This window comes from Brachionichthys hirsutus, chromosome 5 (assembly GCF_040956055.1).
Source record: "Brachionichthys hirsutus isolate HB-005 chromosome 5, CSIRO-AGI_Bhir_v1, whole genome shotgun sequence".
NCBI classification, from domain to species: Eukaryota; Metazoa; Chordata; class Actinopteri; order Lophiiformes; family Brachionichthyidae; genus Brachionichthys; species Brachionichthys hirsutus.
Genome location: NC_090901.1, coordinates 11,940,470 through 11,966,923, shown reverse-complemented (window position 1 = coordinate 11,966,923; position 26,454 = coordinate 11,940,470). Strand labels below are relative to the sequence as shown.

Below are 26,454 nucleotides of genomic sequence, written 5' to 3'. Positions count from 1 at the left end.
GACGGAGACGGAGACAGGACACACTTTCAAAATACTCTGAAAGTAGCTCCAGATGTTGGGAAATCAGAGCAGTCATTAGTCAGACAGACAAACTCTGCTTCACCATCAATTGGAGACAGTTTCCATGTGTGCATGCAGACCTCAGTACAATAGTCATGGAGACGGGAGGGAAAATAATTAAGGCAGTTTTTGTCATCGAAGTTCGTATGACAGGTTAGAGATGCTTCCACATATCAATCACATAAAGCATCCTTATCTCAGTGTTCTAATGTGTTCATTCAAACGCCACAGCTCACCCAAAAGATCATATTGAATTTTTGTTATCTTGTTTAATGTCAGCTCTCCTTCCTCTGATTGGTATCTCCTTGATCATTTTTCCTTGCCTGTTTTCATATTTTTTTATTTTATGTTGAGAATTGTGTTACTTCCTGTGCTCGACACCATTTAGACTGAGTTTGAACTGTTAACCTTTACAAGATCAAATATCCATTATTTTTGGTGTTTTTAAAAAAGATATTTCTGTAGTATTCAGCCAAAACGCTGATGTGTAAATGTGGTCTGAACTTCTGTCTACAAGCTTTTCCAATCTAACGTTGCTAATCAGACACCAGGATGCCTCCTTTCTTATTTTTTTAACAGGAAGACAGGTGAAAATCAGGTCTGGAATATTGGGAAGAACTCAAGGTCAGACTTAAGTCTCACATTTGCATCAATGCTCAGGTTAAATGTATTGATCGACTGATCAATGTATTTAATTTTTTTAGTTTAAAGGAAGCCCTCATTATGTTTTTATTTTTGTTGTTTTGCTGTGGAAACCCAGAATATTTTTTTAAATAAAGAACCCCCCCCCCCCCCCCCCCTGACTTTAAATCAGTCTGGCTCCATAATGGCCAGTCTCCTTTTGCTGAACTATTCCTTTAAGCAGGAGTCGTTTTTTTGTGCACGGTGTTTCTCCTGGAGAGAAGGCACCCGGCTCTGTGATTAACCGTGAGGGGGGGGGGGGGTCTGTCTGTGGCCCCAGCCCGCCCCATCATTAGACGCTCATTCTTCCCCACGCGCCGTGACTCCGATCATTCAACCCCATCACCTCCTCGGAGCAGCTGTTCAAAGGAGCGCTGCGGTCCTGTCCACGCGTCCTGCGCAATAACGCGGACTGTTCCGGCTCTGATCCCGTCTCATTCAATGGGTCCGTGCGCGGTGCTGCTGGGCGCGCTCCTCGGAGTTCTCCTCGTCCGAGGTAAGTCACCTCCCGTTACGCGAGGAGTCAGACTCCTCCAGATGGCTTTAAACAGGCGGGATATTTACAGTGGGAGTCAAACAGACCCACGGAGGTGATTCATTTCTCACACTGCTTGGGACATGTGTTGATTTTACAGAGCTGGGTGCAGGGCGGCCGTCAAACTGCTGCTTTGGAGACATGAACATTTATTGAACAATTGTTTTATTCCGCTTACAGCTTAGCATCTGATATAAATGACGTCAAAAAAGTACATTTTAGCTGCAAACTAATTCATGTTTCTCACCAAAAAGCGACTAACTCCTTGATTTGTGACATTGGTCTGCATTTGTAAAGTAGTAACAGACGGCACATGACAAGAGGAGCGTTAAAATGCGCTTCCGCATGCGAGTCTTCACTGCACTGGATCTCAGACGTCCCGCTTCCTTGGTATGCTGGGATGCAACGTCTCACCGGGAGAGAAAGAACGGGGGTGGTCGACTCTAAATCATCCACAGCAGGGTCGCCCCACGCCTGGGTGAACGCCCCGGTCACACATGGGGCAACACGTTGGGTACAGAAGCCATCAGACGGCCTCAAAGGTTGAGCGTTGATGGTTTTAGATCGATATAATATCCATTTCTAATAAACGGCAGGAGCCCGTGAAGGAGGCGCACGCTGCTGATGTGATGCGGCGTGGAGCGCCACCTCTGGACACTGTTCACATGGTGCAGGCGCAGCCATGTGTTGCTCTGCCAAGACCACCATCCCAGATGGAAATTACCCCCCCCCCCGCCCCCCCCCCTCCACCCCACCCCAGACAGACAACGGACCAGAGGTCTGTGGCAGACTGCATCCAGAAGTGTGGCTGTGTCTGGCCTGCCCCTTTTGATAAAGTAGCACCACACAGTTCAGTTTAAGGCCCCTCTGCTCTTTCACTTTAGGCCCGCAGACAGTGGCGGCTTTGGAATGACTGTGTGGTGCAGAGTGGGTTATCAGCGGAGTTAGATTTTTATTATATAGGTGATGGGATGGAAAGGTGCTCTTCAGAGGCCACTTTCAAATCCGACTGGGTGTTCTGGCAAGAGGTTAATGGTGGCTGGAAATGAGAGAACTTGGACGACGTGCAGGGAAACCTACTCTAACTACTACTAAAGGAGCAGGTGATCCAGAAATGAAAATTCAGTCAGCGACTAGTTACTCACCCCTTGTTAATGTAAGGTTCATGAAGTTTGCTGCCTTTCTGGAGATAAAACGATGTTGTCCTGAACAATGGAGGAGGATGGAGACTTGTCTTTAAACGAAAGTAGAGGTTAAAGCCTTTACTGTAGCTTAGAGGCTAAATGGAAGATGTAAATTAATTACGGTCTAATCCGAGCACCTTACTGAAACCTTTATACGGCCCGTTGAAGGAGCTCATTGTCATTTTTGAAAGCATTTTGTTCCCGTCTGCCTGAAACATCCTGGCGTTACTTCCCAAACAGGTCGTGAGCATTCAGAGGGCCCTTTCGAGGGGCCTGCTCGGTAGGCCCGTGTGAAATGCTTTTAAAGCGCCATCTCATTTCATCCAGCTGCTTAAAAGGTTTCATGGCCTGAGGCCTCTGGCATGCGTCAGACTTCCAGAAGTCAGTCGTGAGTCAGCTAATGCTGCAGCCTCGTCGTAAATCCTCTCTCCGTATTTACTCCTTTCTGCAAAGTTAGCGATCGTTTGTGTAGTAGCATGGTCACAGTTAATTTGGTGGTTTTATTTTCTTGTCTGGACTAGAGGAAAAACAATCCATTCTGGGCTACGGGGCAGAGCAGGCACTTGCAACGCAAGCCAAAGACTATTTCTGCTTGTGCTTCGTCTTTGATTTAATGGTCGCAATAGAATTCCTGGGAGAAAACAGCAAACCTCTAAATCTGAGTTCTGCTTTTCCAGATATTCCTCCCTACCTAATCGAACTGATCTGCAGTCGCTTCATTTTTTTGCCAGACGGGACACTGGAACAGATGGATTTGCTTGTGCATTTTACAACCCCCCCCCCCCCCATTCAGATTGATTCAGAGCCACAAACCAACAAAGGTGACTTTCTGTTCTCTTTCGGTCCCCATCAGGGGACGTATTGCTAATAACAATTTGGCACACCGATGCTGGTTTAAGCTGATCTGCCAGAGCTATTTCACATTTGGCCGATCACACAAACCGCAGGCGAACGAATGTAGTCGAAGCGATCGTGACGGCCGATTGTTTACAGGATGGAGGCGCTCCACATGCGCTCATCCACGCGGAGAAACAACCACATCGCCACAGAGTCGGTCGCGCTCCAGTCAAAAAGCCGCTCTTGTGTCTGCAACAACACATTTTTCATTCATTGTCTTTGGCAAAAAGAAAAAAAAGTCTGAGTTTGATTTGCCAGATTCACATTTTTATTTTTCCATCTTTCAAAAAAATGTAAAATAAATTCTCAGCAAATTTTCTCTGACAACAATTGCAATATACTTTTTCATTTGGTGGGGGGGGGGGATGAACCAAGAACCTGTGTGATAGTGTCCACAGTGGTCGGGGGGGCTTTATGGAGGCTGTCTCATGGGAGAAATTGAGAATCCTCCCCGGCTGTATTTTTCCACCATGTCCCATCACAAGTGACGACAGCTGGATCACCTGTCACCGACCGTTTGATGCATCGCCGGTCATCTTAACTCATCAGATGCTCAAGTCATCAAAGACCCAAGCTCCTATAACGTTAAGTTTTTTTTCTTTTGAAATCCCCATCACCTTCTGAACGGGAGCGTTGCCCAGCATTGAACGTGTCTATTACAGCTGCACTGCCATCTACTGGCCTGGCATGCACGCTGCAGCATGTGTGCATGAATTGTTTCTAAGAATGTCACCTGCCAGTAGAGCTTCAGGCTTTCAGCCGTTGAGGACGGACGGATGGATGCATCATCTCAACCCAATTAAATCCAGTTCTGATTATTGGAAATCGGATAAAACAATATGTGCCAGAAGAAAATGTGTCTAAACCATGTGTTTAGAATTATACCGTGTGTTCCGTGTGTTCTTTTTCTCAATGTCTGTAGGAGCAGAACAGATCTCCATCGACGAATGCTGTAAAGATGGCCAGAAACGGGCCAGTGATGACGAAGACTGCGCTTCACTCCCCCTCATCTCTGAGTCATCCTCATGCAGGTGAGCAGGTGGTATCTGCAACCTCACCGTAGGATGAGGTGGCCGAGTGGTTAAGGCGATGGACTGCTAATCCATTGTGCTATGCATGCGTGGGTTCGAATCCCATCCTCGTCGACATGGATTTATTTTGTGACACCCACAGCCACAACACTAGAGGGAGCTCAAACAACAACCTGATTACACCCTCCTATAAGGCTAACATTGGTAAATCATCTTTTTATAATACTGCCACCCAAGGGTGGAACGGTTTGACTCCTGCCCTCAAAACATGCACCTCTTTGGCCTCCTTCAAAACGGCCCTAAAAATACACCTTTCAGGGGGACAGAAACGGAGATAGTCATCACAATCCCCCACCCCCTTTTTTGTCCACCTACGTTGCACATATTAAGTGTCTTTGTAATTTATTGTAATTTTGCATCTGTGGAGTAATTTATTTGGTATTTTAGTTATACCAATAGTTATTGGTATTGTTAAATGTTGATGATTTATGTACTAAGGACTTTCAACGGAAACAAGACCGCAAGGGCTTTTTTGAAATGCTCCTCTTAGACAGGATGTTTGACTGTATTTGTACTGCAATACATGCTACTGTTTGACTGTACTTGTATTCTAACATTCTATCTAATAAATATATTCATCATATTCATCATCATCACATGCAGCATCATGTGCCCCCCCCACTCTCAGGCTGTGTTAGCATTTAGCTTAGAGGCTAAATGTGTAAAATGTCCTTTTTAAATATGTCTTGGATCTGTAGAGTGTCTTCAGACTTTGAAGATCTTGTACAAGCTGCAAGATTTTAGATTTGTCTTATTTTATTTAACACTTTAAAACAAGTCTCCCATCATTCGGTTGCTTGGAATGTTGTTGTGTTGTGAATCTCCAGAAATACTTTGTGGGTTTCAGAAAACACGACTTTACGCAACCTTCCATCAGTTTTTATGGATTCATATATCCATTTCATTTCTGGGTGAACTGCTCCTTTAAGACTCGCCCGGGACTCATTCAGATTTACAAATCATTAACCACTTGGCCCTTTGTCACGGTCTTACATTTTCTGTCTGCACCACAGACGTTCCTGCAGCATTGGGCCTGAGGGACGCAGGAAATGTCTGTCGGCCCTTAATATGAAATTGCTTTACCGTACTCTCATAAATCTTATTCACTTCACTTGAGAGCAGGAAATGCTAATAGTGATGGGATAATTATACGTCTGCTGGTAACCCTAGAAGGTGTGCCGCCACAGGTTTGTTGCCCATAAGCCAGGAAGGTCTGCTGCTGCTGCAAATGCTGATGGCAAGCAGATTTACCGTAGCCACCCTAAGTTATCTCAAATTTGTTTAAATTATAGTGGTGGCGGCGGGGGAGTGGAGTGTGGGAGGGATCAGAAGAGGGGTTCTTTGAAAAAAAATACCCCAGGAAATAGCTCAGAGGTGAAATACGACATAGAAGGACGATGGAGAAAGGGAATAACAGGAAACCTGAACAATCACACCAAGAGAGAAAAAGATAAGCGGGAGTATGACTATGCCCTTAAAAGGTTCTGCAGAGGAGGTGTGCGCCGTGACGCAAATCTGCGACCCTTGGCGGTTTATGTGGAAAGAGATTTCTGGTAAGAGTTGATAAAAAGGCTGGAACTAAGACCGGAGCTGTTGGTTTTTTTTTTTTTTTTTTTACAGGCTGCTATGAGTCAAACTCTTAACTGATGGGATGCAACACAATGAAATGTGATCGCACAGAAACACAGAGTCACTGATGTGTTGATAATGATTCTAGTGCATGAGGGGGTGATCCAAATATGCAACGTGTTAATAGCTCACGTCCCATCTGTAACATGTCGGCCTATTTGTGCAGAGGATTCAGCGCCAGTGATGTAATTGATCCAAACAAACTGTAAACACTGGCAGCGGTTAGTCACCCTGTCGGCTCGCAGCGTTCAAAGGACAGTTCACCCGGGAATGAATCATTATCTACCAAACTACCTGCAGATGTCAAGTCGAGTTTCTCTGTCCACAAACAACTGCCGGAGCTTCACAGAAAAACAGCGTCTGGTTTGAGACAACGGCAGGTGACACAAAACGCATCTTAACTAAGCAGAGCCGAGAATAAGGTGTCTGAAATCTGACGTCTGCAGGATGTGCACCCAGATGTGTGCAAGTGCACTGCTCAAACGCTGCGTGCATCAATACGTGAGTGCATATGGATCAAAACGAGGAGCTGCAGCCACAACCGAACAAACATGCTGTGTGTGTTTTTTTCTTTCTGACAGGATGGTGCAGGAGCAGTGCTGTGTAACGGTGCTGGAGGACGACATGTGCACCGCTGGGATCAACACGGCCAAACAACAAGGAGCCTGTCACACATTATTCACAAACACGTGTGAGACCAAAACCACAAAGGTGTGTGTGTGTGTGTGTGTGTGTGCGTGTGCCGATACACAACTATATTATAGGGGAATGTTTGTGTGTGTTCCTTGCTCACCGAAAATACTGCTCACCAGAAACCTCCCTCTTCTCAGTCAGTGAGCGTTACATCATTCTGCTGGACAGCCAGTTTAGAGGGTAATGATTGTGTGTGTGTGTGTGTGTGTGGGTGTGGGTGTGTGTGCATGTGCACACACTGAGCAGAATGAGGCGTGACACTTCTCAGAGGAATGGAACTCTTTGCCAGATAAACAATGAATTCTAGGATCTTCCATGGCTCAGATCCAAGCTTTCCTTCAGCCGTGCTCAAACCGACCCTCGTTGTGTTTCCACAACAAGCTGCACGTCAGCGCCTCAGAAAGACAAACGGAGAGCAGACAAGTCACTGCATTTTCCTCAAAGGATGTGCTGATTATAGTTCAGCTGCAGCTTTAAATTCCTAAAAACCCTCCCAAACAAAAAACTAAACACCCCCCCCCCCCCAAAGATGTTCATCCGTCCATCCATCTTTTTTTCTTGCAGACGAGACGGCATCAATCGTCTCCTTTACACCCGCTTTTCCGCCTTGCGTGTTCAGGGGAGTTGCTGAAATCTATCCCAGCTGACTATGTATTAGAGGCGGTGGACACCCAACACATGTCGCCAACACATCATGGGGCCACACATAGACAGGCAACCACTCACGCACACGCTCATACACTATGGACAATTTGGCGTAATCAATTCACCTAAATTACATGTTTATGGAAGTGGGAGGAAACCAGAGAACCCGGAGGAAACCAGAGAACCCGGAGGAAACCAGAGAACCCGGAGGAAACCAGAGAACCCGGAGGAAACCAGAGAACCTGGAGGAAACCAGAGAACCCGGAGGAAACCCACGCGGACACTTGGACAGATAGGAATAGAACTCGGGACCTTTTTTTCTGCAAAGCAACAGCTCTACCTACTGCACCACCGTGCTGACCCTTATAAGAAGCAAATGGCAGGTACAAAGGGCGTGGTGTTAAGACGGTCCGTTGTGCTAGGAGTGGATAAGAGAGGCACGGGAGGTGTCGCTCACACAGGGGAAGGATGATGTCGGGATCTCGGGACACGCCATCAGCAGTGTACACTTTGAACACTAAACAGCCTCATCAAAGACAGCCGGCTACAGGGTGATCAAGCCTGAGCTTGTGTCCTCTGCCTAGTCAGGAGTCTAGCCAGCGACTATGCAAGGCACGCACGTCCTCTTCCCTGAGTCAAGCCTATCGCTGACCGCATAGCTTCTCCTGGAGGGTTCTGACCCGGGTTCTCCTCATCTTTTGTTTTCTGCATGATAAATTCCCTATAAAGCCTATTGTTCTTGTTATAAGCTTTTTCCAACCCATCCGTCCATCCATCTTGGTGGTTTTCTCGTCTTTATGTTCTTTCAACAGGGAATGGCGGTCATAAAATAACAATGTACCTAAAATGCATTAAGTGATTGATTGGTAAAGTATACATCAACTTCCTGCCAATCCTGATTTATACTGTCTTTAATGCCATAATTGGTGATTCTATTCTAACTAAGTTCATTTCTACCAGCAGAAACTGGCGAACGATCATTTCCATCAATCACTAATAATCCAGTTACTATTTTATATCAGTTACATTTGTGAAAAATATTATCAATCACTGTCGCAGCATCTTTGGATATTCTGCTCAGTTTTAAAATTAAGTACTGGATGGACGCTCAAACTAAACATAATATCAACGAACTGCGGTTTTCATATGATAATTCGATTTTAATGAATCTATGTTGAAGTCACCACAACCTAAAAAAGTGTTAATTAATATATATATATATATATATTATATATTAATATATTATATATTTAGATCTTTCAACCTTAATTTAAATGGTTACTTAAAATCTGTGTAGTCACATATATCTACTGTATTTGTCACTCACAAGCAGTATTTTGCATGCACCTATATTTAATAACAAAATAAATATTCAACATTCCCAACTATTCCATGTCTCAACCACGCGATTCATCATTTTCATTTGTCTCGGTCCAGCTCTCTAATGTCTCTGACTGCTGCCACTGTTCTGGGGTGCCATTTAGTCGCCTTGTTATTTAGCAGTATTGTAATTTATGACGGGATCCCTTTCTGATTGGTGGAGATATGTCAGACTCACCTCCAATAACCTTCTCTGTGTTCTCCAGATGTGCTGTGACTGTTGTCTTCTGGGGAAAGTGTCCCAGCAGGAGGGCTTGTCCTGTGACCACAACCTGTCCATGGGCTACCAGTGCAGCCTGGTGTCCCGGGCCTGCTGTGTGGACAGAGACCAAGGCAACCTGACCACACCCACAGGAAAACCTGAAGGTGGGTTCAAACAAAGTATGGTAAATATTTTATTTTGTTGGAGTTGATGCTGTAAAGTGGGTAAATGTCTAATGACATTCAAGTTCCCCAAATGTGCGTTAACACTGCCCCCTGCCGGAATCATGCAGCCATTGCTCTCAGAGGAGACGAGCTGAAACTACACACGAAGAAGGAATTCATCCTTTTTAGTCACTTTCTGAAAATTAGATTGAGCAGAAGGACTCTAGCATTGGAACTGATGATTTGTAATTAAAAATTTCTTAGCGTGTCCCCCCCCCCCCTTTTTCTTCAGCACCAAAACAGGATGAATCGAATAAAACTGCAGAGAATTCGGTTTTAAATGACGAGTGCAAAGGTATAGTACAACACAGTGATAAACTCATCTCTGCACAGAACAAATTCAGTAATGACTGGTTTCTCTTTAGGGATGTGTGCTCATCACTGTGTGGGCAATGACACATGTGAGTGTTTCAGCGGCTACAAGCTCAAACCGGATGGAAAGAGCTGTGAAGGTGAGTGGAACTCCTCCTCAGTGCCGGAGATTTGGCCCGTAAATCCGTTTGCGATCCTTGTCCTGCTTCTGTTGCACCCAGATATCCACGAATGCCTCCTGGGACTGAGTAACTGTCGCGCAGGGGAGCGCTGCATCAACACGGAGGGCTCGTTCCGCTGCCAGAGGGAGGTCAGCTGTGGGACGGGCTACGAACTCACGGACAATAACATTTGTAAAGGTCGGTCAGAACGCCTTCGGTGCTCTGATCCTCTTTACACCTGGTGCTCACATGAATGCATCCGAGATGCCTTCAGGACCACATGTAGATCTGATCATTCTGAATGATTGTTTTTTTTGTATAGCTGCTCACAGCCTTTTGTGTTGTCATCTAGATATAGACGAGTGTCAAACCGGTATCCACAACTGCGTCCCACAGTTTGAGTGTCAAAACACCCAAGGGTCGTTCCGTTGCGTCCCTAAGGTGAAGTGTGGCGTCGGCTACATCCAGGACGCCCTCGGCAGCTGCATCGGTAAGTTTGTTACATGACATGTGCGTCCGAAAAGTCACGTTTAAAAAAGAGAGCAGCAAAATGATTGGCTGACAGTGATGGCGTGCTGCTCTGCTATTGGATACAGGTGACCGGCTGAGGAGAATAGCTAATCTGAATTAAAGGATCCAGAATAGGGGAATGAGATCCAGCAAGAGTGACAGGTGTGAATGACGATCATCTGATTTATGTCCAGATATAAACGAGTGCCTGAGCCTGACCGGGCCGTGCCACAGAGGGCAGGTGTGCACCAACACCGTCGGCTCCTACGTCTGCCAGAGGAACTCTGTTAACTGCGGTCGAGGGTATCACCTCAATGAGGACGGGACGCGCTGCATTGGTAGGCGGTCCCGACACGACCAGCACCAGTACACCTGGATGCAACCTGCAGGCGAATGGTTGGGCACAGTGTTTAATGTTCCCACAGGGCTCTGATTGGTTTAGCTGTCAAATGTGAGTGGTTCAACTATGATTTCATTAGTTTGGACCAATTTTTCTTCAGAAGCAAATGTAAATTTTTGTTTTTGTTAAAATCTATTAAGGTTGTAAAATAGAAGCAGAGTTGGACTGAAGCCAGGCTCAGCGTTACCATCAGAACATCTGGAACGATGTTGGGCTCAGAGGAGCTGACAGCGGCCGGCGTTCCCACCTCCTCTCTCAAATCTCCTGACTATCAGGCGTGATGCTTAGATGATGATCAGATCAGAACCTTTCTATCTACAGGTTTTCAAAGCAAAAACTGTCAGTTAGCTACTTGACCTTTAACCTACATCTCATTTTGTTCTCCATCCTCAAATATCTAATCACATTTGACATTTAACCCCGTCCAAATCAGTTAAACAAATCAAATCACTCTGAAGGCTGCAGACAGGTACTCCTCAGCCTGAGGTAAATGCAGCGTCTGACTACCCCCCCCCCCCCACCCTGCAGATATCGATGAATGTAGGGGCCCTGAAAAGGTGTGTGCAGGTCACAGCTGCATCAACCTGTTGGGCTCCTTCCGCTGCGAGTGTGAGGCGGGCTACATCTTCAACAGCATCAGTCGGGCTTGTGAAGGTGGGTGGCAGCCCCCCCCCCGTAACTTTAGTAAAGCACAGAACTGTTCCTGAGGCCTCGTTGGTCGACTGTGTTCCAGATATTAACGAATGCAGGCACTACCCCGGACGCCTGTGCGCTCATAAGTGTGATAACATTCTGGGGTCCTACAAGTGCAGCTGCACCACCGGCTTCAAGTTGGCTAGTGACAACAGGAACTGTGACGGTAAGAGAGAAGGGACACTTTCATACAGAAGGGGCGGGGTCTGTGTCATTGACTCAATGGAGTTGGTAATCACCTCTTATCTGCAGATCTGAATGAGTGCGAGAGCAGCCCCTGCAGTCAGGAATGCGCCAATGTCTATGGGTCCTACCAGTGTTACTGCCGCCGTGGTTACCAGCTCAGCGACATTGACGGCCTGAATTGTGAAGGTAAAACGTAAGAAGCCCACGGGCAGCGGGACAAAAACCCGAATGAGCAGGGAATGGAATGGGAGAGTCGCTGATCGTATTTGACTTCCCAGAGTTTGACTGTGACAAATACAGAGAGCACAGACCTCCGCCCAGCAGCTCATTCCACTCCTAATTGGATTTACACCGTCCACATCTGGATCTAAATTGTTCTTGGTATCTTTAGAATTCAAGATTTATTGTGGATCATCACCAAAATGTAATCATCTGCTCCTGGTAACATTCTCAACATTTCCTGGAAATGTCGCCGAGCTCCGTCCGGAACGTTTTAAGCTGTCTAACAGTCGGACAAAACCAACGCCGGCGATTATAAGCGATAAAGATTTCTTTTTTGTTTTTGTGGGTAAACACGTAACTTATTAAATGCATTTTCTGGTTTCGTCTTCAGACATCGATGAGTGCGCCCTCCCCACCGGAGGCCACATCTGCTCCTATCGCTGCCACAACACCCCCGGCAGCTTCCACTGCTCCTGTCCCGTCAACGGCTACACCCTGGCCTACAACGGGCGCAGCTGCCAGGGTAGGCCGCCCTGCCTGTGACGCTGGATGACGGTGGTTGTTGTCATGTTTTCTAATTGTGTGTTTTTTTGTTTTTTTTTCTTCCCTTGGGCTCCCAGATGTCGATGAGTGCGTGGCGGGAACACACACATGCCTGGAGAACCAGAGCTGCTTTAACATACAGGGAGGATTTAGATGCCTGTCCTTCGACTGTCCCAACAACTACCGCCGTGTTGGAGAGACGTGAGTACCGGGTCTCTGGTAGCCGGACGTTTATTGCAAAACAACCACGACGGGTCGACTAAAGTTCGGTATGGATAGGCAAAAAAACAAATCAGATCATCAAATCAGTTAAAATCAAGATTAAAAAGGTTCTTTGCAGTTCTGACTTGACGGGTAAGAGCTGCCAATCCAAAAAGTCCGCTCTCTTCTTGCTCTTGTTCTGGACCGGGGAACGTCAGCGAGTTCTGTTGCATATCAAGTGCAGACCCGTTTGATGCCTTCATGACAAGCAACCTCAGAAAGGTTCCTGCCCAAACCCTCAGAGGGAACCCTCCGAGCCCAACTGACCCGTACTCACGCGACTGCGAAGCTCTGCATGTCCAGTACGCTCAATGGTGGAATGCCTGCAGGAGGGGGGGGGGGGGCGGCTGTAGCATGTCCAGAATGGTGAAATGCACATGGATATCTTGGCGTTCAGAACCTCCTGCATGATCCCGCCGCGATCGGCCTTTGGAGTGTGAAAATGCCGCAGACTGATTCTCCCACTGCATGCCATGCACGGCAAATAAAAATTTACACCTGGTCTCTCTTTCTCTCTGCCTGCCCCCCCCACCCCCCCGACCCTTCTCTCATTGCAGTCGATGTGAACGCTTGCTTTGCAATGACTCTGTCGACTGCCCGGCCATGCCCCTGAGAATAACCTACTACTACCTCACCTTCCCCACCAACATACCCGTTCTCACCAGCATCTTCCGCATGGGCCCGTCCCACACCGTGGTCGGCGATGACATCCAGATCGCCATCATTGAAGGCAATGAGGGCGGTTTCTTCAGGGCGGAGCGGGTGCCCACCGGCGGCGTGATGTCGGTGGCGAGGCTCATCAGTGAACCGCGGGACTTTGAGCTGTCAGTGGAGCTGAGGCTGCGTCGCTACGGGACGCTCAGCACGTACATGGCTAAAGTGCTGGTGTTTGTCACCCAGGAGGGGCCCCGAGTGCCCTACAACCCCCTGCTAGAATAAACCCCGGGCAGGTTTTCTCCACTCTTAAAAAGGATGTGTCATTTTAAGTGCATTGTCGGAAAACAACTCCAGCGTGTTGCTACGTAACGTACAAAACAATATGTGTCCTTTCATTCAGGAACCATTCAAATTTAAAGATTTTAAATTAGTGGCGAGGCATTGAACCAGTGGTGCCTGTTCTAGATATCTGTAAGCCAAGTATGAGGCTACATACAGCGGCGTGCTAACGGCACTGTGCTAAACAGCATCGCCCAAAGACCGCACCAGAGTAAAGTAAGTCCCGGGTTAAAAGAAAGAATAAAATCTTTGAGGTGATATTTGTGTGCCAGGCCGTCCTCACGTGACGGGACAAGTGAAAACTCTGGACTCGCATTTTGTCTTTGGACAATCGATCAGCGGAACTGAGAGGCCTCGAGAAACGATAGGTTACACAAAAGAAGGAGAAGAAAGAAAGTTCTCTTTATTAATCCTGCGTGGGGAAATTATTACATGTTTTTACACACAACTTTATGGAGAGAAGGTCAAGTGGAGGGCTACCCACTTCTGGGGTTCAGTGCCTTGCTCAAGGGCACATCGGCAGCGCTCCGGAGACAAACCAGCATCTCTCTGACCACCAGTCAAATCTCCACACTTCTTGGACTTTAAACGTCCACTTTCCTGTTGTCGAACTGGCCACCTTCTGGCCCCCCAAGCCAAGCCCTTATTGACTGAGCTACTGCCGTCCCTAAAGGTCGGATGTAAGGCGGTGCCGACCCGTTTAAAGACGTTAAAAACAAGCAATAAAATCTTAACATGAACACAGTAGCCAGAGGAGCGGTAAAAAAAGACTTAATATACACCTTTTTTTTGGCAACATAGTCTTTATGCAGAAAGAAGCACAAAGTCAAAACGCAGGTTTCAGGGTTTCTGGGGTCTGACGAAATATGCATGAAAAATGACTCGCTGTTTCTTTAAGAGTGGATAAAAAAAACATCCCAGCAGCCAAAGGCTTTTAGTAATAAACAAATGTACCCAATCAACACTTTAACATTAGAAATAAGAATGATTGATCAGGAGTGTGAAAGAAGGTCGAAGTGAATGCATGTTCCAGCAGGTGAAGCAGCATGCTCGCCGCTAGGTGGCGCTCTAGGTCAGGGTATATAATGAAACGGGAACAAGCCAAGTGTGTAATCTGGTAATGGTTGCAGGCTCAAGTCTAATATGCTTTCTTTAACAATAGTTCATGGTTTTTATGTTGGATGGAGGGGCTTTCTATTAAAACTGACACAGCACCTGATTAAATGACGATGAGATTGTGAGATTTAATGAGATGCAACACAGAGAGGAGCTGGAATACCGATTCCACCTCATGGATGGAAGCATTAAAGCTCATATTCCTGTTAGTCCAGCAGCTTCATTGAAGAGGAAACGCAGGAATAAACAGTAGCATTTATTCTTCATGTAATTGATGGTTCTGGGTCATTTTATTGCTTTTCAAAAAGCAACAATCATTAACTCGCTACAGTCTCGCCCATAGCTTTGTTGTGAAAAGCTCCCCACTGAAGTCATAAAGTAACTGCAGCACTTTCAGCACTATCCTGACTGACTTTTTTTGAATGCCTTTTCAGCCCACCTTTGATCCACAAACGCATCTTCCTCTCCGCTATCGTCCTCATCTGGGGTTCGAGGTGAAACTCGGCCTCGAGTCTCAGGCATGCGCCGGGTTCCAGTGGCGAAGGAGAGGGAAATGGTGCATCAGCATAAATAGTCTGACGTGCTGCGAGGCTGCTGCCCGACAGTTGTGGCTTTTAATAACGGTAAATTCAGATGTCCCAGGTTCCTCCTGTCCCGAGCTGTCAGGCCAGTAAGGATGCTCTTGGTCCCTAGTGGGGATATCCTTAAAATAAGAACATAGCCCCCCCCCCCCCTCCCTCCTGACGTTGAGTTATGGGGCTCTGGGCGGTGGTCTGAACAATTTGTGGTACGGCAACACAAAATGAATGATGCCCTGCAGTGTTTGTGTTGGGGCGTTATCAATGTGCCGACTATAAATAAGAATTACCCAAAAAATAAAGGCCCCTATGCTTGACCAGAGAACTCCTCATCCAAAAAGTGTGTTTTTCTTTCTGCTCTGAAAGTATTGGTTTTTTTTTTTTTCTCTTCTGGGCTCGAAGGCTCACGTATTTACATAAGCGCACACATATGCACAACGGAACACGCTTTGCTCACGCATGCAACTGCACTTTAGCTCCACTTGCTGCCCCTGCTTTGAAGCGCCCGTCTGTGCGGAAGGCAGCAGTTCATCCTGGGTCATTATCTCGTAAATTTACCCTCTCACCTCATCCTCCGGAGCCCAGTTTGGGTCTTTCTGCAGCTCGGCCCGTGGTATTATAAACTAAGAGAACATTTTGTGGGTTTGACCCAAACCAAAGCAAAACTTGGACCCACCCGCTAATTGCTAATTACAAGCCCCTACCCAGTGGCGGCTTGACTTTTTTGTCAGGGGCTTCTTTCCTCGCTCCTCGGAGCCCTGCAACCCAAGCTGGGCCTTTGCTTTGAGTTGCAGCCTATAGGTCCCCCCGAGGAGCGCCAGAGATCCACGGCCCATGACTCACAATGCGGCCATATGGCTGCCGTGCACATTAACCAGATTTATACATGGCAACTCAGCTGTTTTCTTAACCCAATATAGCGGCGTGCTGATTGGTCTCTCCTGTGAAGCCTGAATTTAACATCTTGGATGTCAAAGCTTGAGGATTCTATTTGGTTTCCAAGCCTTTTCACGAGTTCCTCCTCATTTCAAAGATCAACTCTTGACTCCTGGGGCTCTTAACGCCTCGGAAACCTCTTTCAGAGCGGAGAGGTGGTGAATGACGATCCTCGAGGTGGCGTTAGCTTCAGGAACCAGCCGAGGGCCTCCGTTCCCGCCGACCTGTCACTGATAAGTCTGGAATAAACAAAGCCCTAAATAATAGGATGAGAGCTGCCCTGCAGGGTGGGGGGGGGGGGGGGTTGTCTAGTCATGTGGCTCACAATTTAGGAGTCTTTTGGAAACACTCCCTTCCACCATAAATCCTCCTCAGGAGATTATCTGACATGAAGTCAGGGATGCTCAGCAAATCCAAATATTTCCCTGGACAGGTTGTGGATCATTCTGAGGGCAGTGATTCATTTCCCCACGCAGCTTGACGCAGAGCATCAAAAAAGGATCAGTTCATCCGTGGGTTTACATTCCTCCGATCCAAATTGAATGCGATTGGCTCGGATGACGACTGCCGCGGCGGCCGCTGGAGTCCCGCTGAGTCCTTTATTAGGCTCTGGGCCAGTCTGAACAATGCCCTGTGAAGCGAAACGTCGTCGATTCTGAAGTCTTGATAAAGACTTTCAGCTAAAAGGTCAGAGGCCACGTGTTGGTATTTTCTCATTCTCTCGTGTAGAACCCCGAGGCTGGAACGCTCCGACACCGTTCGCTGCATAAAGACCTGTCAGCCCAATGACGTCGCCTGCGTCCTGGACCCAACGCACTCGGTGTCCCACACCTTCATCTCCTTGCCCACCTTCAGGGAGTTCACCAGGCCAGAGGGTAGGTCTTTCATTTTGGCAAACACTCAATGACACTCACATTAAGAAGCGTTTCCCCCAAAATAAAAGGTACCCGAGATGATTCCAAAGCGAGCCTGCATGGTGGCTCATGCACACACCCTCAGTCTCATGCATATACTACAGACGGGGTGTGGGCTAATGCTACGGTAGCTTAATGGCTACAGTAAAGATGAAACGTGCATCATAAAATCAGTCCCCATCTTCTCAGGAAATCAATGCATTTCCTCTGCTGCTGAAAATGCAGTTAATGCTATGAACACAAAATGACGTATCAACTACACGCTTTCCTACATTTGCACCAACAGCCCCCTAAACGGAACATCCCAGCTTTGAAGACGGCGTGATAACCGATGGCTTTTGAGTCGGTGTGGTCCTCAATCTCTTTCCTTGTCCAGATCTGCCTCTCTTAATCTCTGATCACCCGTCACATCCATTTCCCCACAGCTTGTGAGAATGCAAACGACTATCTCTGCACCCCCCCCCCCCCCCCCAAATGATCTATATCAGGATGCTGTCGCTGCCGTCTGTCCCGGGCCGGTTCTGAGTAACCGCTGTAATCTATTGGCCGGCGTGTAGAGCATGTTTCAGACGTGCTCATGCTCAATGTCACGGAGAGTGAAGCTCTTGTCGGTCCTCATGAGCTCAGAGTCTGGGAGTAGAAGGCTTGAGGTCCTCAGTGCTGAAACGCCCCAACCCTCCTGTGACCCTCTAAGGGCCAATAAACACAGCCCCCCCCCTTTTGTATTGTCTTTCTCTCTGAAAGAAAAAAAAGAGCATTTCAGCGCAATCCAGAGTCATTATGAGGGTTTAGGCTGCTAAAGCTCTCTGTGTCTATTTTGTTATCCCCCCCAACAGACATCGTTTTCCTGAGAACCTCTGTGCCGGCCTACGGATCCTATCACCTCGGCAGCTACGACGTCAAGTTTGACATCCTGGAGGGCAACGTGGAGAATGCCTTCGACGTGCTGAAGCGGTTCGAGGGCGGGACGTTTGTGGGTGAGTCCAGTGATTTCACCAAGCCGCTGCAAACGTTTGACAATAGCAGCTTTAACGCGGAACATTCTGCACCGCCCGGCGCCTTCTGTGACTGCAAATTGCATTTTCTTCTTGACAAAAGGATTTTTTTTTTTTAATCCTTACCTCATTTCTCATTTTGAAATATGCACATGTACTATTATTTCTTATTTTACTCCAAAATCAAACTCACATGTGTGCACTGAGAGGAACGTCTCAGCAACCAGATGTAAGTGCATCTGACACGACCCGCTATGGTCTCTGCCGTGTGGCGGCATCATGTAACTGTCATCATCTTCATCGGGGCTCTCGGTGCCGGGGTCTTCAGAGACTTGTCCTCTGAGTGGCTCTCCGAGACAGACCAAGGCCTGTTTTGGTCTCGCCAAATATTTGGCATCGGTTTTCTTGCGGTTCGACAAAGTACCATTAAATTCACTTATCTACGGCTGTGCCTATTCCAGGCAGATCATTATTTTCCATAATACTTTATAGTGGTCTGAATGTAGTGGAGTACAGCGTGTAAATCCACACGTGTATTCACGCACACGTACGCATGAGCGACCGTCAGCGGCTGCAGTGGAAGCAGCAGATATGATCTCCAGTTGGGTCCGTCTGGGGGGGGGGGTTATTTCGGTTTCACGCTGGGATGCAGGCAGGTGGTGGCGGAAGGAGCTCATCTCTCACGGGTGGATGAAGCGACGTAGGCGGAGAGAGTCACCTTTAAAGCCGCTTTAATTATATTGTACTGCCTTATAATGCAGTGTTTCTGTTGGAATGCGCAATTCTGCACGAGCGATGAACCTTATTGTGTAATATATCATCTATTGTGTGTGTGTGTGTGTGTGTGTGGTGGATTTATGAGAAAGCCCCTGTTTATGGTGCTTCTCATTTGCAGGGTTAAGTATGTCTGTGTGCTTCCAGGAGGGACCAGAGAGAGAGAGAGAGAGAGAGAGACTCAGTGAAACAGGGAAGAGAAAGTATGAGCAGTAATCCTGGACGCTCGCCTCATGTGGTTCAATGCATTGTTCCGTTTCCCCGCTCGAGGCCTCCGTGTCTCTCCGAGCATTAGAGCACTTCAACCGACGGCCACATGAAAGGCCTGTTTGTGAGAAGCCGCGCCCAAACCCGTCGGATGCTTAGTAGCTGCAGCTTTTTGCATGTTAGCACCAGTCGGCCGCGGCGTATCCGACCGAAGGCCCTGTGCGTCTGGTCGCCGTGGGGACTGGTGTAACCGTAACCGTTGCACGAGGCCCGCGCTGACGTGTCGCTTCAGGAAGCTTGTTTTCCAGTATCTCCAGTGTGTCCGGCGGCTCGCTGGGATGCGAGGAGAAGCAGACAGCGAGGCTCCACTCATGGACAAGCGTGCGAACTCAAGCTGACTCTGGGCATTATTGTTGGCTTCTCATCGTGTTTTTGAAAGGGACAAAGGAGCCAATTAGGAATCCTCAGAATCCGGCGCAAACTCGAGAAAGTCGGTCTTCAAAGGTTCGATTGGCTGACGCTCCTTTCCGTTCTGCTCACTTGACAGTCGGCTACACAATGGCGTGCAGTGTTTGCAAATGCTCACATGCACGCACATAGACGGCGAGCAATTCCAGAGCTGGAACGCTCCTTCCCCAGTTCCTGGTTATCCGTCACCGGCGTTCCCACACATCTGGAAGGCAACCTCTCTCTCATCGCTCAGAAAACACGATCAGAACCAATCAGACGCTTCCACGTTCCCATGACGACCACAGCAGTGCAGACCACACACTCTAATCCCCTTGACAAAGACAAATCGTCACTCATGCAGATGCTGCCGTGTACTCGGGGTCGGTGACGGATCCGGGCCGTCGGCGGGCGGATGGATGAGTCCTCCGCCGGAGGCGCGGCGTCTGCCTGTTGGCGGTTCGCTGTCGGTGATGCAGACCTTCATCATTATTGTCTTCCGGTGATACACCAGCAGCTGTTTGACACTGCGTGTCCGGCTCAACCGCTTCATGACTGTATTTACTTTATTATTTCCTGGTTTATTTAGCTCGTCTCACCTGACACCTGTCTGTGTTTCCGTCGTTATCATACCTGCTTATTTTGTTTTGGACTCAATTTTTGTTTTTTTTTGCATTTTGCTTCTGTTAAAAGTGGAACAAAGCCAACCAGGATTGTGGAATCGTGCAGTCAGAGCACCTTTAGTCATCCTTGAACGACTCCTCTTTGTCAGTAATTACTCATCATGGAAGGGTGTCAGTGAACCATTAATCTGCAGTTCTTCAGAAACAGAAGTGGGGTTTTTTTTTTGTTTGATTTTACAGTAGAGCTGCAAATAATACAGAAACTGAATCTTAAATATTCCGGTTTTATATCATGTCATCAGAGATCGCTAGGAATCTGCAGCTAATCCAAACAGGGTCTCCTCCGCCTAACAACCCCAACACATAACACTGCCCTCGGGTGGTCCGCCGCCGCCGCCAACCCGATGACAAGATAGGGATGCAGACGTGCTAAAAAGCACGGCGGTACAGTGTGTGCACATGCAGCTCGTACTGCGTGCAATAAAACTGTCTCACTAATTCATCGGTTGCGCTGATCCTCCTCGGCTTGAGCTGTTTGATTTACACTCATCATCACTCTTCTCTGTCTGGTGCTGTGAGTTGAAGGAAATGTAAATTCTCAAGCCTCACTTGACAAAATGAACGCTGCTGACATGCCAAAGCTGATAGCGGCGCACTTAAACAACTTATCAGCACCGTGCACTTTATTTTGAAGCTGGGCGATGGGAAACAAAAGGTCTTCATCTCATCTGCTCCATGAAGTCTCCGGTTTATTTTCTGCTCGCTGGTTGGTGTAGTCTAAAGGTTGCGGTGAGGTCAACGGCGAAAACCACGTCATCTCAGCGGTTCTGACCCACGGAGTCCCAGAAAAGAACCAACCGACGCCCCCCCCCAGCCACGATGTCACCACCCAGTGGATGACACTCGGACCCGCAGCTGTGATTCATGCTTAATTGTCCTTAAACTATCAAGCTGCATGTGATGACCTTTCGGAGCTGAGGTGGGTGGGGCTTCTTCACAAGGCCCGGTTTTAGCGACAGCGCAAACTGACCGACTTTGCAGATAATTGATAGACTTTCTTAGACTTTCCGAGCATTTATTGAGATATCGCCACGAGAAGTGAAACGCCGCAGGCCCGCCGGATGCTCTCAGCTGTGCAGGTTGACAGCGGGCGGATCACGGTTACAGATGACGATGCAGCAGGATGGGCTGCATCCTGGAACCGTGCGGCGCCTGGATGCTTTCCAACGGTTTCACTGCAGCGAGCATGTCATTATGCAATACTGCGGCGAGGCCAATGCATATTTCTCATTTGTCTCTGGTGTTAAACCCGATCATTTTGGATTCCGACATACTCTTCCTCGCTGAGTTGCAGAAACCAGAAAACCCAGAAATTGCACTGTTTACATGTAACCCTTCAATATTGCAGCCATTGTGGCCGTGAAGGATGACACATGTCTAAGTATGTGCACGCTAGTAGCGGTGTCTCTGCTGCTAGCACGTATTTATTTCAGGCTATCTTCTTTCCGCCGTGCAAACAGATTCTACCGATGCTTGTTTGACGGAGGCGCTCGCCTGCCAGCCAGCTCAGTCACCTCAGACTCCTCAGCGAGATGGAACATCGCCACGGAGCTGCTCCCACTCTCGCACTGACCGCGCCATGTTTATTCCTATGAATCTCAGGTGGCGTGGTCGCCAATCAAAGGCCAACCTGTTCTGTTGATTTTGGCTTTTTACCCTCCGGCCTGGTTGCAGCGTCAAAGACGAGTATGCGGGTTGCGGCTGCACCTCTGGCTGTTGCTGATGATGATGAATATATTTATTAGATAGAATATTAGAGTACAAGTACAGTCACACAGTAGCATGTATTACAGTACAAGTACAGTCAAACATCCTGTCTAAGATGAGCATTTCAAAAAAGCCCTTGCGGTCTTGTTTCCGTTGAAAGTCCTTCGTACATAAATCATCGACATTTAACAATACAAATAAAAACAAAACCAATATTAAATTGCTCAATTGATGCAAAATAAGAATAGAAAAATAGATGCAAACTAACAACACAGATGCAAACTAACAATAAATTTAAAATAAATTACACCACAGATGCAAAATGGCAATGAATGACAATAAATTACAATAAATTACAATAAATTACAAAGACACTTAATATGTGCAACGTAGGTGGACAAAAAAGGGGGGGGGGGGGGGTGATCCGGAGAGAGTCGTGATGACTATCTCCATTTCTGTCCCCCTAAAATGTGTATTTTTAGGGCCGTTTTGAAGGAGGCCAAAGAGGTACATGTTTTGAGGGCAGAGGTCAAACAGTTCCACCCTTGGGAACTGTTTGAGCTAACAGCTCGCTGCTGAGGCCCGGCTGTTAGCTGATGCTTCCCCCTCTTCTGAGGATACCACTGCGCAGCTGAAGCTCATGGAAACTCAGAGTCATCCTGGTCACGCAAGCCCGACTTCAGCATCCAGCTCCTCTGAGCAGAACAAGCCGATCTGGTGATAACTTGATCGTCTTTTTTTTGTGTGTGTGTGTGTGCAAATGTAGCAAAAATACAGGAAAAGGCCATTCCATTTGGAATAAATCAATGAATTCAAGGAAAGTTATGAATTATTCCAATCATATTTCACACAGATTGTGCAAGAGCACCGCAGCATCTTTGCTCAAAACGAAAGTAGAAATACTGATGGAAGCTTCTGGAAGTCCTCTACATCTGAAGGACGCACCAACCCTCACGTTCACATAATTCAAAGGGTTCTTTCTTGACCCATGACCCGTCCCCAAATTTTGTGCAGACATGTCATGCAGTTTATTGTTGCAACAGTAAAACCAGCGGTTAAAACATAAACTTCTTGTAAAAGAAATCTGGAAGGGTGCAGCAGTCCACACTGGAGCTCCACCAGGGCCCAGCAGCCCTTCAAAGTGAATTAAATCCTAATCCAAATTCCAACGAGATGAGCAGCAAAGAAATGGATCCACAACTTTTTTTTTTTGGCACATTAATTTCATTCAAATCCTTAAAGTCGTTTTTGTGTAATCCTGCTAGACGATAAACAAGCAGGTTCAACATGAGCTCACTGGTTTCTTCTGTTTATTCACTGGATGAAGTTGAGTTCAGTAAGTTGAGTTTCTTTTTTCAGACTTCAGTGGAAAACTTTCAGCTCAGACCTCATAATCTCGTGTTTAGTCCTCATTAGGGCGCATTTACTGCGTTCAGGGGCCTTTATGGGGACTGAAACCCATCTGCCTTTGTGGTGGTCCACAGTGTGCTCATCCTCGTACTCGTCTTCATCGTGTGTTTCATTGACTCTGTGGACTCTTTTAAGGAAACAGACAAATAGTGAACCTTCTGAGCTCACTGTGAGTTTGAGTCAGTAAAGGTAAAAAAAAACTAAATTCAGCCTCTCTTTTTTTTCCACGTCAGTCATTTTCTTAATGCTGCGGCTGTTGTTTGAGCAAAGCGTGGCTCTTTCTGATGGCGCCGACGCGTCGGAAACAATGAAATCTCCGTCCTTCTCCTCTCCCTGTCGTGTCACTATGCAACAGAGTCCCAAAACAGCAAAACAAAAAAAGGGGCAGCCCCGGTAGAAGTGGGCCCCATTCCACACTCCTCCGAGCGCTTATCGCCGGAATCTGCTGGAATCCGTTGTGTGCCCACAGATCCGTCTCCGAGAGGGACGAGAGAGTGAGACAAAGTGACGGAGAGGAGTTTGAGCTCCTCTTGCTCGCCCCTGCCGGAGTCAAAGATGGATTCCTGGAGGAATGCCTCCATGGCTGTATCGCGTGACTGCGACTGCTCCCCTCCATCAAACACATGGGACTCATTTACCCTTGTGGGCCATAGTGATGGTGCCACAAACACCAGTCCCCCCCTCAGGAGGGGAAGAGAGGGGCGGAAGAGCGGGAGGAGGATAAGGAGTGCGGGAAACTGCCACCGCACAATGCCGGCGTCCCAAAGGACGTGGCTGACGGCACATAATGGATCATCATTTGTCCTGCGGTGGACGACGAGCAAATGGCTTTTACTGCTTTATTAAGAGCGCCACATGAAGGAGCCTCCTAATTCAGACGGATGCACGCAGCGATCTGTCGTCATGCCGACCCACACTGAGTGAAACTCTTGAGTCGTCACCAGAGAGGGCTTTGAACACATTACTGAGTTGTTCGTGAAGAAGAGGAGCACGAGTGGAGTGAACGAAGGGGGCAAAGAGGGCGATGAAGGTGTGATGGGAGGCCGGCGTGGCGATATTCCGCCTGAGTGCTGTTCAAACAGCGTGTGCCTTCGCCCATCTGTCCCGCAGAGACAGATGGGCGAAGGCACACGCTGTTTGAACATCTGTCCCGCAGAGACAGATGCCGTCTCCTGTCCAACAGGACCGCTGGACTTCATTTAACACATTTTGGTGGTTTTCGTTTGTGGTTGATTCTCTTCTTAAAAATTGCCAAATAGATTTCCAGAAGAAGGAGGGAGCTTGAGAAAACAACTCTTAGGTTTTGGTGCAGATCTTTTAAACATGGTGCAAATCCATATTAGGATTATGATGTGTTGGGTCAGAACAATATTTCACATCGTCTTACATTCACTTCAGTATATGACTCCCACGAGTCCTGCTGTTTTATTTCATTCTAGTGTTATAAGAGCGAGACAGACAAGCTGGCTATGAGGCACATGAAGATGAGGACTCTCAGTGACGGAGAGTCAAAGACTTCCTGCTTTTCTTTGGCCCCGTAGGGAAGAGGGATTTTGGTCATTCAGCATTTTCACTCTGATCGTTATTCTAGAAAAATGATATTTCAATAATGGCGGTTTTGTCCAGGATCAGTGGGGGAAACATTTGACTCTTATCTGAATCAATTTCAGCTCCAATCTGTTCTCGGGTCAGTCTGGATTATTATTTTTTTAAAATCTAATCCTGTAAATGTAAACATTCCGGATCGCCAGAGCCAGGATTTTACCCGGATCCAGATCAGACTCTGATGTGTGCTAGATCTAATGGTGATGTCATCAGGCCATTTTCGTCCAGTCATCTCAGACATTGTCCAAGAAGTTATAAATCCAATACTTGCCCTTGTGATCATTTTGCTGTTTCTCTGTCTCCTGCAGGTGTTGTTCGCCAGGTGAAGCCTCTGATTGGTCCATTGTCTACGGTACTGAAACTGTCCATGCGCAATCTGATGAATCAGGGTGACTCCGGCCAGAACATCATCAACGTCCACGTCTTTGTCTCAGAGTTCTGGTTCTGAGGGCGTTTAACTGTCCCGTTGCACCACATGTATTGAGACGTCTCTCGCCAACGCTGCACAGTGATTGGTCCGTATCAGCATTGACGTTTGGATGCATTTGATTGTTTCTGAGGTCAGACTATGAGCTGGTCCTTCTTTGTTTGTGATGACAAGCTCGGCCTGAATGCATCCTGTGCATCTGGCATAATGGAGCACACATAGAAAAATGTACGTTATAAAAGTATCCTGAAGAAATGAACTTTTTGAAGTTGGACGTGCATGCATTCAGAAGGGTCGTCAAATAATTGGATTATTTGACCCTCTTCTTTTTACGGCATTATAAGCCTTTGTTTTTGTAACGTTCACATTTTCTTTCTTACTGTATGCATCAGAGGAGCTTTTTTTTTGTTATTGAATAAACACTATTTTAGTTACAGTATTGTTTTGGGTTTGAATTTCTTACATGTCGTTTAAAAGAGTTCTGAAATTAATTAACTATCTTCATATATTTTATATTTTAAGAAACGAAAAGTTGCTGAGGCTCTGTTTAAAGATCAATATTTTAATGCTCTACATTCACACAGACCCGGAAAATTGAAAATGCTGTAATATGCATGCCAGGGCAGTAGAGGCCAGGGTCTCCATTCAAAGTCAATCAGAGGAGCGTTCATTAACTCAGCAGACCCCTCAGCACTAACAAAACTTGACACTTGTTATCGTTGTTCCATATGGTCAATATGGTTCTGTCCGTCTACCCGAAATTAGCCGGCCGCTGAAATTGCTGTGTGCAAAGCCGGGCTGTGATGTCATTGTTTTTCAAGTCGCATTTTGTTGGTTTACGTGGCGACACCATGGCTCTGAAAATGCAAACACGAAACACAAAATGAGTCACTGGTGAGAACATCAGTCGATGCATCAACGCACCCGGGGAAGAGTCCACAGTATCACGACGCTGTCGCCATGACAGCGTCTCTTTACAGATTCTCCTCATGCCGGGTCAAATAACTCCACCTGTGAGACTATTATTAGTTAATGACCTTCCCTTGATCCAGATCTATTCTCTAGTTATCTCTAGAAAACTTATCTTTCACAGACTCCATTATCGCAGCTACCTGTAGGTGGCAGTGTCATCCTCGCTGCACTATAACCC

The 26,454-nt window shown here is 47.1% G+C and overlaps 1 protein-coding gene and 1 non-coding gene across 2 annotated transcripts; both read left to right on the top strand.

Moving 5' to 3' along the window:
• Window positions 1-1,132: 1,132 nt before the first annotated feature.
• Window positions 1,133-25,734, top strand: fbln1 (fibulin 1). The gene is made up of 17 exons (XM_068739795.1): window positions 1,133-1,237; window positions 4,280-4,388; window positions 6,659-6,788; window positions 9,002-9,161; window positions 9,454-9,516; window positions 9,587-9,673; window positions 9,755-9,892; window positions 10,047-10,184; window positions 10,399-10,542; window positions 11,133-11,258; window positions 11,338-11,463; window positions 11,550-11,669; window positions 12,097-12,228; window positions 12,326-12,449; window positions 16,865-17,010; window positions 17,886-18,026; window positions 25,186-25,734. The coding sequence occupies exons 1-17, from the start codon at window positions 1,183-1,185 to the stop codon at window positions 25,323-25,325; spliced, it is 2,079 nt and encodes a 692-aa protein (XP_068595896.1). The 5' UTR covers window positions 1,133-1,182; the 3' UTR covers window positions 25,326-25,734.
• On the top strand, window positions 4,421-4,502 carry trnas-gcu (transfer RNA serine (anticodon GCU)). Its single transcript has one exon. It is a non-coding gene; the product is annotated as a tRNA-Ser (tRNA).
• Window positions 25,735-26,454: the final 720 nt, after the last annotated feature.